General features: G+C 41.7%; 1 protein-coding gene across 1 annotated transcript in view; it reads right to left on the reverse strand.

The window, feature by feature from the left end:
• HMCN1 (hemicentin 1) overlaps positions 1-12,943 on the reverse strand; it is a 1,257,483-nt gene that overhangs the window by 843,956 nt on the left and 400,584 nt on the right. The window contains exons 12-13 of the mRNA XM_078642741.1: positions 10,616-10,757; positions 6,557-6,684 (exon numbers count right to left, since the gene is read on the reverse strand). Of these exons, the coding sequence (XP_078498867.1) occupies positions 6,557-6,684; positions 10,616-10,757 (270 nt within the window). The remainder of the gene's footprint in view (positions 1-6,556; positions 6,685-10,615; positions 10,758-12,943) is intronic.

A 12,943-nucleotide genomic window follows, 5' to 3' on the forward strand; every position in this document is an offset into this window, starting at 1 on the left:
GGTCTCCTCACTCTAGAACTGCTCCATCGCCCAATGTAAACGGAAACTACAAATTCTCGCCACCCCATTGGAAGAAAAATCCCACAGATCCCTGTAACAACACATGTGCTTGTTGAGCTGTACTGAGGCAAAGCGATCTGTCCAAATTCTTTAATTTGTGTTGCAGGTTCCGAGTGGTAAGCACCGACATCCATTTTTAGGTACTGGAACTTGCTTTTTATCATCAGAGTTTGAATGAGGACAAGAGAGATAAAAAGGTAGAAGAGGGAGTAAGAAGAAGAAAGAGAAAGATAGGAAGTAGGGACAAAGGGCCCGATGTAGGTGGCAAATACCGGTCGGAAACGGCCGAATTCGGCCGTTTCCGACCGGTATTTGGCATCTTGAGATGTAGGGGGCCATTTTTACAGATTCGGTAAATTTACAGAATCGGTAAATTTACCGAATCTGTAAAATACCGAATCGGTATTTTTACCGATTTGGTAACGGCCAGATGTAGGTAGGACTCTTCAGAGTCCCTATGGCCTTACAGAATCGGTATTTTACCACCCAATCCAATTGGGTGGTAAAATACCGATTCCAGGTGTGCATGCACATGTGTGCATGCACACCTAGCCATGTGACAGACAGACATGCCCTTAGGGCATGTCTGTGTGCCACATGGCAAACATGCCCGTCTTTGGGGTGCTAGAGGGTGTCAAAGTGACACCCCCTGCACCCTTGCTAAAATCGGTATTTACCGAATCTGTAATTACAGATTCGGTATTGCCCATTGATTCCTATGGGCTTCAGGGCCCATAGGATTCAATGGGCAATACCGAATCGGTATTTACAGAATCGGTAAATACCGAATCTTAACGATTCGGTATTTACCGAATCTGAAATACCTACATCTCCCCCCCTCTAATTTACCACTTCTAAAATACCGATTCGGTATGATTCGGTATTTTAGAAGTGGTAAATTAGATTTACCTACATCGGGCCCAAAGTGAGAAAGTAGCAATGGGAAAGAGTGGGGCATAGAGACAGGACCTGTAGAGAGGTGGAAGAAAGAAGGAGGTGGTGTTATCAAAACTAGACACTCTCAGCAATTACAGCATTTGAAATTCTAAGTGGCAGTATACTAAAATATGTGGGCCCCTGCTCTTTTATTTTTTTTTAATTTAGTTCAGATCTGTCCACTCCCTCACCTGAAATGTCATGCAGTCTTGCATTATTTACTGTTGCCTTGGTGCACAGCATTCTGGTCATTCTGGTATGAATGGTTGAGTAAAGGCATCAGCATATTTCACATTTTACATAAATAAAGGTTAATGTGATGTTATAGTTAGGTATGGTAGTAAAATGTTAGCTTGCATTTAAAAGACACCTACAAATTCCAGGCAAAGACAATGGTTAAAGTGACATTATAGTTAGGTGTTCAAATAAGATAAAACAATAATGGTTAAAAACAAACTATAACTTGCCCTCCCACCATGCACTGCTTATGACCCCACATATAATATCACCCATTGACATGTTAAATTACATCTTTCATGACTTATGCTGTGCACACCTGGGGTTAGCCTGTGTTCAACCCCCACAGGCAGGCAACCATCCACCAATGCCAATCCGCCAACAAACACCAAACCCACCTTTCGTTTTGTGTTTTTTTCCATTTTTTAGGTCTTGCAGACCTGCGTTGCAGCGCACATGCGCTACTCGCTCTGCGAGGCTTCTTGTAATCGAGCAGATTTCAGAAGGGTGCTTTAAGCCCGCCCCTTCTTCCCATTGGCTTGCGTCATAGTTCATGCTAAACGCTGGCTTTCTATTGTGAACAAGGCATTTTTTTCGTCCCTCTTTGTTACCGCCCTGTATCTTTTTGGCCAGGCCCACCTGGACTGGATTGTTTACTCGTGGCATTATCCAGTGTCCTTTAATTACTGGTTAGGCCCTCTTTTTGCATGTTACATTGGTGTCCCAGACAGCGGTAGCAGCAGGGAAGGGGCGTGTGAACCGCTGCTTCCTTGTTCAATTCAACAGCTTGTTTACGGACCCCAGGCGGTGCCATGTCCTCCTGTCGCCATCTCCCTTAGGCGCCGCCGGGGCCATCCAAAGTGTCGACAGCTTGTTTTCTGATGGCCCCAGTATTCCGTTTATCAGTTTTTTCACGCTGCCTACTTTCTGAGACGCTTTAAATGAGCACCAGTTATATTACACAAGGACGCATTAATTTTTTGTTAGACAAGTGGTGATAAAGTGATTTGCCCAGAATCACAGGGTGTTGAGCCGACGCCGAAGCTCGAACCTGATTCTCTAGCTCCTAAGTAGACAGCTCTGCGCGCTAGGATACATCCACTCCTCTAATAAACTTCCACCGCACTCATGCCTCACTGCCTCGTACATACATCTATTATTATTTCAGCACACACAGCTATATTCCCAGTAAACATGCGTACATATAGCAGACATTCCTGAATAACCCCGCACACAGATGTATATTCTCCAGTCCCCAATACACATATGTGAATTGGAGAGAACATACATGACGCGCAAGATCATTTTACTTTTCACAAAAGGATAACAAATTAACCACATTTGCCCGCACATGCACGTTAGCATGTATATTCTTGAAAATGAACATGACTGTATTTCCCCTAGGTGCTTGTTCATTTTACCCAACAGACGCGTGTGTGTGAATTAACAATCACACGTGCAGGTTCTTCACAATTACATGTTGGCCACTAATCCTCCTGTCCTGCTCATTTTACAGCTGAATGTTTTGTTCCAGAACATACTCCTATAATACCCTTTAAATGTGTGTGTATTATGGGGATACAAGTGGCACAAGGATGTAGAACGTTTTCTTCCGGTCGGGCCGTGATTCGTGAAATGTGCAAGAGCACCGGAGAGAGCTTGTGCGCATGTGCATGCCCCCACCACTTTGCTAAGGCAGACGTGCAGAATGCGGGCCCTACAGTAAACATGAGCTTGAAGTAAAAAACCACTGACATACCATAAAACACTTTATCATAAACGGTGATGTGAGTATACTGACATGTAGGATTATTTAATTAACCAAATACAATGTTGTGGCGATGACATTAAAGAATTAGTTTAAAAAATATGTTCGTGCATCGGGTCCACGTCTCGGCCCATTATGTGTGATATATAAATAGTAATTATCTTCAAGGTGACATGAAAGAACAATACATTATAAGGCGGCAGAGCAGACGTTAAGACCCAGACCTGAACTATGCATTTGAGCTAAAAGTGGTGTGGGCGGCCCCTTCGAATCATGGTCGTGTAATCGGAGAGGCGGTTAAACCGAAAGTTTGGGGTCTCGCTTTCCTCGGGCCCCCTGAGTGACCATTTCCACAATAAAGAAGGCTGTTCAGTGGACACCCACACCTCCACCTAATCCTTGCACTACAATTTCTCTTAATTAGAGAAGGAGCACTCTGGGTGAGGAATCTTAATGGAGCATCGGGAGGGGTGGGGAGGAGCAGAGACTTATATGTGCGTGCACAGTTGTTGTAATAAACACCTCACAAATTTATTTAAAAAGTTAAAAGGATAACTTTTCATCACAATATAGCGACATTGATGTGAGAAAAACACCTTTACTGTCTCACAGAATCCATTTAACTATTACCGCCTTACAAGGAGAACCCCATCTCTTAATAGGCACGCGGTTACTTCAATGCGCATTTATCATAGCTCACACATTTAACCCCCACAACAGGTTTTGGTTAAATATCTTTTGTTAAAACCAGGGTGTAACTGGCCGACAGGGCAATCAGGCAGTGCCAGAAGGGAGCGCTGATCTGAAAGGTCAGTGTGTAGGCTGCGTTTGGGCAATTTCTGTGCCTGGTAGGTGGGCCAGTTTTTACTGTCGATTTCCCTGATATTACTACAAACATTGCCTGTAGTAAGTAATGCAATAGGTCTCGCATTTGCAAAATTTTAAGCTATTGCCATTGTCAATGACAATGCCTTTTATTTATATTTTCAAAAGCAACACTTAGCTAAAAGGTTTGTCATTTGCATTTCAAAATGCAAATGCTTGTGTTTTTTAGGTACCAGTGTACTCCCTCTGTATCCACTGCTCAAGCTGCACCTAGCCCATGTACCACGGCAATGTGCAAGCTTCCCAAATGAAGGTCCAATAGGAGGGCCATGTTTGGTGTCTGGTGAATACCGTATTTTTTCAAGTTTAACCCCTGGAGGTGTCATTCTTCCCCAAAACTTTCCAGGAAGGAGGTGAGGTAGGTGAACTTTTTGGGAAAGTTTTGTGCAGATTTATCAATTGGCGTCAATGTTATTACCAAAGAAAAAAATACTCCGTCTATGAAAATTCTGACCTAACTATAACAACACAGTGGCGACTGTGAACGTGTAATAAATACTTGTATAAATAAGTAACCAAAAAGAGGTTCACTTTATTGTGTACTCAGTTCCGCTTTCCATGGAAACTTAATAACAGACTTTGTTTCTTTGACAGCATATTGTTTGCATTTTTCTTTAGCTGCTTGGTCACCATCTTTGTTCAATGTTTGTAAGCAGGTGCAACAATTTTATATTAAAGAAAGAGCCCTGTTACCCTCAAGAAGGTGATGCCAGGAAAGTGTCACAGGCAAAATCAAATGTATTCCCTTTCTACTAGTAACAAAACAATTTTTAGGGCAGTTGTTGCTGTCTGGGGCTCTCTCCTTTAGTGGTGCTGTAAGGCAGCTGGTTATAGTGGCCTTAACGTAACACCTCAAATTACCTATGCTTTTGCTAAGCTTGACAGTAAGCTTTATAAAACATTTTTTCAGGGCTTTATCATTAGGAGGGCCCAACTAAACATATCTTTTAAAACTGAGGTACTCCTGAATTGAAAACATTTCTAGTGCGAGGGGCAGTGGGGAGTCGGCCCACTGTTAATTGACAGGTAAAATAAGCCTTTGCTACTGTGGTGATTTGTGCTTGCCAAGTGAGATGCGATAAGCTCTACAGCAAATGATTTTGGTCTGTCGAAATTCACATTCCCCTCTCCAGAAGGTTCTATGAGCTATGCTTATGTGTTTCAAACATGTGGGTGTCTCGACTGGCAACAGAGCTGAAAACGTAACTATAAATTGTTGGTTTGCCCAATACAGCGAAAACATTACAGTTTGAAAGTGAGAGTAGCAGGGAGATTATTCCTTTGCATAAAGCAGAGGGGATGATATGTGGATGAAAAATAAAAAAATTAAGATAAAAAACGGAGAAAGTACATTTAGCCAGGTCGAATGAGTTATAATCACATCAGAGCAAGGATACACTTTGATACGTGATCTGAAAAACTCACGGGTAGACTTTTGAAGTTATTCTCACACAGAACAAACAAAATAGCAATTAAGAGGGGGCTGGATTAAGGAGTCTTGGTGACCAGCCACTTAAGCCCAGTCTTATTGCCAAGAGTTAAACACATGCACATAGGTGCAGAAGCAAGGAGAAAGCTCTGACAATGCTTCTTGGATGATGCCCCTGCTTAGTTTCTGCAGGTGGTGGGCACTGGCATTCTGGTAATCAAATAGATTCAGCATGAAATTAATGTTTCTGACCAAAAACAAATGCTTTCTTTTTAGGGCAAAACCCTCACCCACCATGAGGTGACATGCTTCACCATAGGGTTCCTCCTTTACACCACAACAAGTGTGGGCTGCAATTCTCAAAATTAGGAGGATCCCTTTGGAAACTACATAAAGTGAAATTAAAACTCTTGCCTAATCAGACAGCAGACTTTAGTGTTGTCTTTTAGGGACAGGATTAAAATACAAAGAACGAGTGATGCAGGGAAAAATTGATATATCCCTAACTATAATGCGGTTTGGATCCCGAACAGATAACAATAGTGTTTATTGTCTGATTACGGGATAGTTTTAATGTCACTTTATAAAGTTTCACACTGCTTTAGTCACCCATTCATCTCACTCACATCGGGACAATTTAAACACATCCAAAGAGCCCCTCCTACTTGTTGTAGCCCGCACCACAACTTTGTTGTTGGGAGAGAAGGAACCCTATGATGAAGTATGCCACCTCATGGTGAGTGAGGGTTTTTGTGCTAAATAGAAAAAAATTATTTTACACTGGTCGGAAACATTCATTTCCAGCGGAATCTATTTGATTACCAAAAAGCCTTCTTGGAGAGTATACTAGTGTGTGTTTTACTTTATGTTTGGAGAGCCTAGACCCGTTGGTCTTAAAATCGCCGTGGTTCCCGCTTTTTCTGTCTTGGGCACTGGCATTCACCTTGGAGACCAGAACAGAGAGATAGGAAAACAGTGATAAAGGGAGAAAGCCGGGATGAAAAGGAACTGCAAGAGGGAGATAAAAAACAGGAAGTGTAGCGTGGTGGAAGAAAAAGGTAGGAGTCGTAATCAAGACTAGGGAGCCTTGCTTTTAGACAAAACTAGCATTAAAAACACTTGGTGCCTCTGCACTTCTATTTGTGTACAAAATATGCACTGCGCAAGAGATACACTTGTGAATGCAAGAGAGGTGAAACATGCATTGAACCCCACATCAGCTATGTGGTGAATGTACTTGCCAATATAGGTGAGAATTGATGTTTGTCTGTCAGTTCCTGCTGGGTTGCTGGCCAAACAGCCATAGACTCCAGAATCTCTTTGAACAGCGTTTTTGATGATCAAGGTACCTTCTGCAGCAAGTCGGTACCTGCAATTGGCAGTGGAAAACAAATTTAATTTAGTTTCACTTAGCAGTTAATGTAAACTCATCTTACATCAGAAATATTACCTATGAAGGTACATGGATGAAGCAGTGCCTTGCCCACCACATCTAACTAGAGAACCAAGTGAGAGCCAGGTAAGTTCTCCAAGTATGCCAACCAACAGAGCATCAGGAGACACCGGCCCAAATCTGCACCTGGTGAAACAGCTGCAGGGACTCGAGCAGACCGTTCCTCTTCCAATTGCTCCAGAAAATCAGGGGAAGAGACAACACTCACACGAACCTGTCAACACCCCTGCCCTGCCACCTCTAACACCCACTAGGCCTCTCAGTGACATCTTGCACCTCCTTTAAGCAGGTGGTAAATGTCAATGGAGTAGTCTCTGGTTGTTTCTTCCCCATTCTGGGAACAATAATCGTAATTAATGGAATTTTGTGGAGGGCTACTGCCTGGAATTGAAGATTCCTTCTCTAGTATCCCCGCTCCAAAATCTGTTGCACTATTTATTGACTCTGACATAAGCTTGATCACCTCTTTCAAGTAAGGCTAGAAGCAGTAGACCTTGAAAATAGATTGCTCCTGTTGAAAAATATGTGTAAAAAGGAAAGGGCTGCAAGCTGTGACAACACAGTTGAGGCTAAAAATCACCAGACAACTCAGTGGAGATGAGGGTCATCTTTGTCTCCTAATACACTCTAACTACTAGTTCTCAAAAGAAAACATAATGGTCAATTGCCTTTACGGTCACAAAATTCAAGACAGCCATCCTAAGATTGGACTTCTATACTTTTTATCTATAGCATGCCGGGACTGTGGAGGAGACCGCCGGTTAACTTCTTAAGAAACTATCAAAGCAAAGGGAAACACTCACACGTATAACATTTAACCGGAAACTGTTGATTTATAAAATGAAGAGATACTAAATTATTGCATAGGTATATAACTGCTCCAATGGAAAAGGGCTCTATCCCCAATTGGGTCTAGTCTACTATACATAGAACTGGTAATGAAATAAATAAATACATACAAAAAGTTTGCAAGCAGTACTTTCACACGCTATCCTGTGGATCACTGTAAACAGACGTCTGTATTCTGGGAGAGGTATTGTGTAAGGTTAGAAAGAACACTTCTGCAATAATACTATAGCATATCAGTCCTTTCTTGCCCCAGAAAAAGAAATACAACATTATATTTAGTTGGATAGCATCCGATCTAGGTACCCTACGGGCCTAAACTACTTTGAATCATTTTTCTTCCCAAATAGTTTCTGCAATAGGTCAGGAATGGAATTAAGGCCCATTTATTTAGGTCTGGTTTGATAAAGCAGCGGTCTGTTGACATACTAATACCACTTTTTTAATAAATACGCAGTGGACTTTGCCCCCCACCCCCAGATAAGCATTACTCTCTCATATCTTCCTATTGACTGTTTTGTGTGTCATTCCACTTTCTTTGGAGTGCTTTCTGTGCAACTAATGAGGAAGTATTTTACATCTGACAAAAACTCCCAATCATCACATATCACCGCACATCTAATTCTTTATCACTTACATGCAATTTACATAGAAAGCAATCCTTTTCTTTTACTACAATAAGCATTTTCAAAGGTTCATGTAGGGACTTGAGAGTGAGCCGTTACCACCTCCACCTTCACTACCAATATTAAATATGACTACTATTACTGCCACCCCCAACAGCACCTTGGGCACCAGATTTTGCATGATTTGATACATGAAAACCAGACTATAGGCTTCACCCAATCAAATGTTGTATGACGGCCAGTATGTTACTGTTGAACTCAACCCAAGGTTCCAATTTGTCAAAGGTATTGTCACTACACAGGGGATGACTGCTCTGTGGGAAGATTACAAACAACTTCAACAAACATCATAAAGCACCTCATGCAGTACCTCCAGGCCATCACCTCATTTGCTGAAAAGTTCTCTGGGAAAGAGAAACTCTCTGAAGGCCAAAGTCGCCCAATCAATTTAGAAACACTCCCAAAGGTTAGCTCAACATTTCTGATCTTCTTTTCAATCTGGTTGTGACTCAATGTACCTTCTTTATCTCAGGCTACAGAATGTAGGGAGTTAAGTGGTGGTTGATCAAAGAGGTTTTGGACTTAAGCCAAGGTAAGTATTCCTTTCTCTATTAAGTACTTCCATGTTAAGCAAGACAGTTCTTTAATTCCTGGTGGTTGATGCCATCAGGAGTGTTTTTAGTCCAGCAGGAGCTAAACCCGCCATGCACCAAACATATCATTGTGATTCAGGTAGGAATTTGGTGCACGGGTATTAATGACCTTTGATAACATAACCTCTTAGACACAAAAAAGAGATCCACCTCCTTCTCAGCAAGATCAGAATAATCCTCAGCCTTGCTTCACTCAGAGTTCACAGACAGTGGGTCAAGAGAGAAAACATTCCAATCTAAACGGGAAAGCACTGCCACTGACTGCAGGTCAGAAGCTGAAGATTCTGGTTCATGCTGGGGCACAGTAAAAACATTTTTGTGTGTATGAGTTTTACCAGGACTGCAGAATCTTGTTATCAGTTATACAGGATAGCCCAGGTGACGGCACGATTTATATGGAGGCTAGCCAATGCTAAAGGTAGTGGGGAAGGCACTATATCATCTTTGATATGTGACATGACAAAATATTGCATCCACCATATCGACTACCACTTTATTGTTGAGGTAAATTGAGCTGGAACTAGCTTAAAGATATAGTGATAGCTCATACATGGAATAAGATATTTTCAAGGTTTGAAAGAATCATGTGAGGGAGATAGAAGCACAAAGAATGTGGGTTACATTCCGCTTTCATGGGTCAACGTAGGGGTAATCAAAAGGAGAGCACCCACACCATCCTCAATAACTGCAGTCCCTACGGAAATAGTAGTGAGACCCTAAATGACTCTTGTCCTTCTGTGGTATATTTGCTCCACTGAAGTACTAGTACTAGTAGACAGTGCTTATTTTTAATTGTGAACCAAGATGGTCACAAGGTTAAAAGCAGTGAGATTCGATGGGGACCGTAAATCTGTCCTGCACATCAAATGGGTGATTGGAAAAGACGTAGACATGTTTCAGCCAACTAGCACCCATAGAGGTCGATATCTTTCTTCAGGACCAAAAATGTATCAGATCCTTAAGACACCTGGTGGGATAGTGCCTGCCTGGAACTCTGTAATGCGTGCTTTTTACACGGTCAGCCTGGGGCATCTACTGCTGCCCCCTGAAACATAAATTACAACAAGAACACAATATTGTGCATGTATGCACACTTTGCTGCATATTATTCATAAAAATAGTAGTGCTAAATTCAGCCAAAAGAGTAGATGCCTTACCTAAGAATTCACAAAGACCGTGTTTGTATATACACATGTTATACTAATTGTACCCATAATTTATAGGTGAGAACAGTTATTTGGAAAAGTGGAAAGATGCACAGCTTAAAAATAACAGGGATGACTCCGTTTTGTGTAAAACAACTTATTTAATAAAAATGGTCATTTGTTTAAGGTTTAGGGTTGATGTAACCATGATCAAAATTCAATTATGCTGATGAGCCTTAATAATATCCTCAGGTGGTGTAACGTCTCATCTAAGTTTGCCACCAAGATCATGGTGCTGCATTACACGACAGGCGATATAGACTGGAATAGTGCATCTTAACTGAATCAATATCTCATGAAACGCCGTGGGTTATGTTGGTCTTCCTGAATGACAAAAGACCAGTGTGATGTTACAACTTAGGGAAGCAAATAAGGAAACTTGTGCTCTGTTAATACCAGGAAATGCTTCAACTATAGCCAAGGAGCTAAATGTGTCTCTAATGAACTATGCCATTCTTTAAAAATACCAAAAACAAATACATAGCTAGACAGATAGACAGACACACATGAAAGATACCTATTTGAGCCTAATATGAACATGTCATTATGCGTCCATACGATCTGTGGTTTCGGATGGCCAGTTGCAGAACACGTGAGTGTCACCTCGGCTCCCTCGATAAACGTCTGAGTTCTGGGTTCAACAATCACTTTTGGAGGTTCTGTAATAATGAGAGGTAAAATAAATAATTCACAGAAGGATTCAGTCACATAGTTGTTTTTACATTTCTAGGTTAAAACATTTCCAAGTGAAACATAATTCTAATAAACTTCTGAAGCGTAAGTTAGGAAAGTAAATAAATCTGTCCAAAATGTTTTCTTATGCTTGTGTGTTTGGGAACTGGTATGAAAAAGGAAACATGCCCTTGGTGTCATTCTAATAGTGATATAGTTCCAGTGACAGAGCTTGGGTTCAGCTATGGTGCCTGCAGTGGATCAAGGTGATCTTTTACCTGTGCTGATTTCATTTTTCTTAGGGTCTGATTACGAGTCGGCAGAGCATAATCTCTGGGGGAGAAACCACTTCTTCTGATTTTGAGTGGTCTGGGGGTTCCAACCCTGAACTTACCAGGCTCTCCAGTAGCTCTGCGCACCAAAACATCAGACATGAATTTATAAGGTGCAAATCTGCACCTGGGAAAACGTAGTAGAAGGGCTAGGAGAAACAGTGGGCAAAAGCAGCCCCCTCATGGCTTTTGCATAATGGGGTACCCCACAAATTCCAATTTATCTAGTCCTGACCTCTGTCCCCTACCTCCACACAAGCAGCAAATATCCTGGAACAGAAAAAGAATCCTATAACAGACAGCAACCCCTCCACAGAGAGATTCCTGACCCTGAGCCCTCAGTTCACTTTAACTCCTCCCCACTACAGACACAATCCTGGCTTTGAGACACATGTTTGGGGCTAACCGTGCCATAATCGACTACAGCACAGGGGAGCACTAACAGATCCTCCACCAATCCCCAAAGCTAAGAAGCCTCCCACCACCTCACTCCGACTGTTTCCCTGTGATCTACCACTACCATCTGATGAATTGGCAACACTATGCAGGATTTGACCCAGAAAACACGGGTCCGCATAGTTTTTCCCCATTCTGTCCTATTGAACTCATACTCCTCAGAGAATAGGATATACCATTGGTAATTCTGGTTCTGGTAATCCTGGCACCTCTGCACCAACTCGTAATCTGATCCAATATGAGTAGCTGTCACTTTTTGACACTCTTATTTGAGTTGATTGTTTTATACCTATGGCTGAACGATCTTTAATTATTACTGGAATAACTTTCATTTGTAATGCCTAAGGCTAGCTATCTCCCATTATACTACTGCTCCTGTTTGTAAGGTTAATAACATTTGTTGTGTGGCCACACCAGTCTGTCTTCTATTTCAGTGGTTTTGAGTTGGTCCCATTGGAGAGGGTCAGCCTTGAACTACGGTAACTGAGGCCACTCCTAATGCACTTAATGCATTTGTAGAGTTGACCTCCACAGACAACTAATGAAAACTTTAAGAAACAGCTAGGTAGGCACATAGAGAGTGGAGAAAAGATTGGGAAGGGTGATGGGTGAGGTGTAGTGACATGGGGAGAGAAATTGGCAAAGTGACAAAAAATGGGTGCCAAAGGTCTATGGAAGGCAAAGAAAAGACACTGAGGAATGTAGAGATAGGAGAAGATGGTAGAACCTGAGAGGGAAAAATATGGCGAAGGTAAAGAGAATGAGAGAAGACTACCCAGCAACAAAAAAAGTGGGTAACAAAATGAGAGCCGGAGAACCAGGAAGGGAGGCAGAGGATGGGCAGTATATTGGTAAATGGAAAGTAATGCGGAATAAAAAAAATGTAGAGCAAACGAAGGAGCAAGATAAGGGGTTGCCAGCCATGAACAAAGTTGTACAATGAGGAAGGTGGGCAAAGTAATGAAGAGTGGAATGTGAACAAGAGAGGTGGAAACAAATTAGGGCGAGGTAACGACCACTGCATGCATCAATAGCTACAAGCAGCAATGGAGATTGTGATTACTCCCCAGTCCCAATTTCTAACAGAGTTTTACATGCTTTAACTGTGAAATGATTCACAAATTTAGTTTTCTTTAAATGATATTGTGAGTGCTTTGCAAACTTAAAGGAATGTGTGTACAGGAAATTCAAGTTTATCAGTAACATCCTATCTCTTTTCCTTTTCACAGACTTTGAGAGTGAGCCATGTCGGGAGACTGTCAATCTCATGCAATTTTCTAATGAAATGGAATGGGATGAAAAATGATTTCAGAAATTCGAAATTTTATGAATTATAATGAGTCACACCCTCCAAATACAGGTCACTTGAGAGGTCGAGCAGACCA

This window comes from Lissotriton helveticus, chromosome 1_1 (genome assembly GCF_964261635.1).
Source record: "Lissotriton helveticus chromosome 1_1, aLisHel1.1, whole genome shotgun sequence".
In the NCBI taxonomy this organism is placed as follows: Eukaryota; Metazoa; Chordata; class Amphibia; order Caudata; family Salamandridae; genus Lissotriton; species Lissotriton helveticus.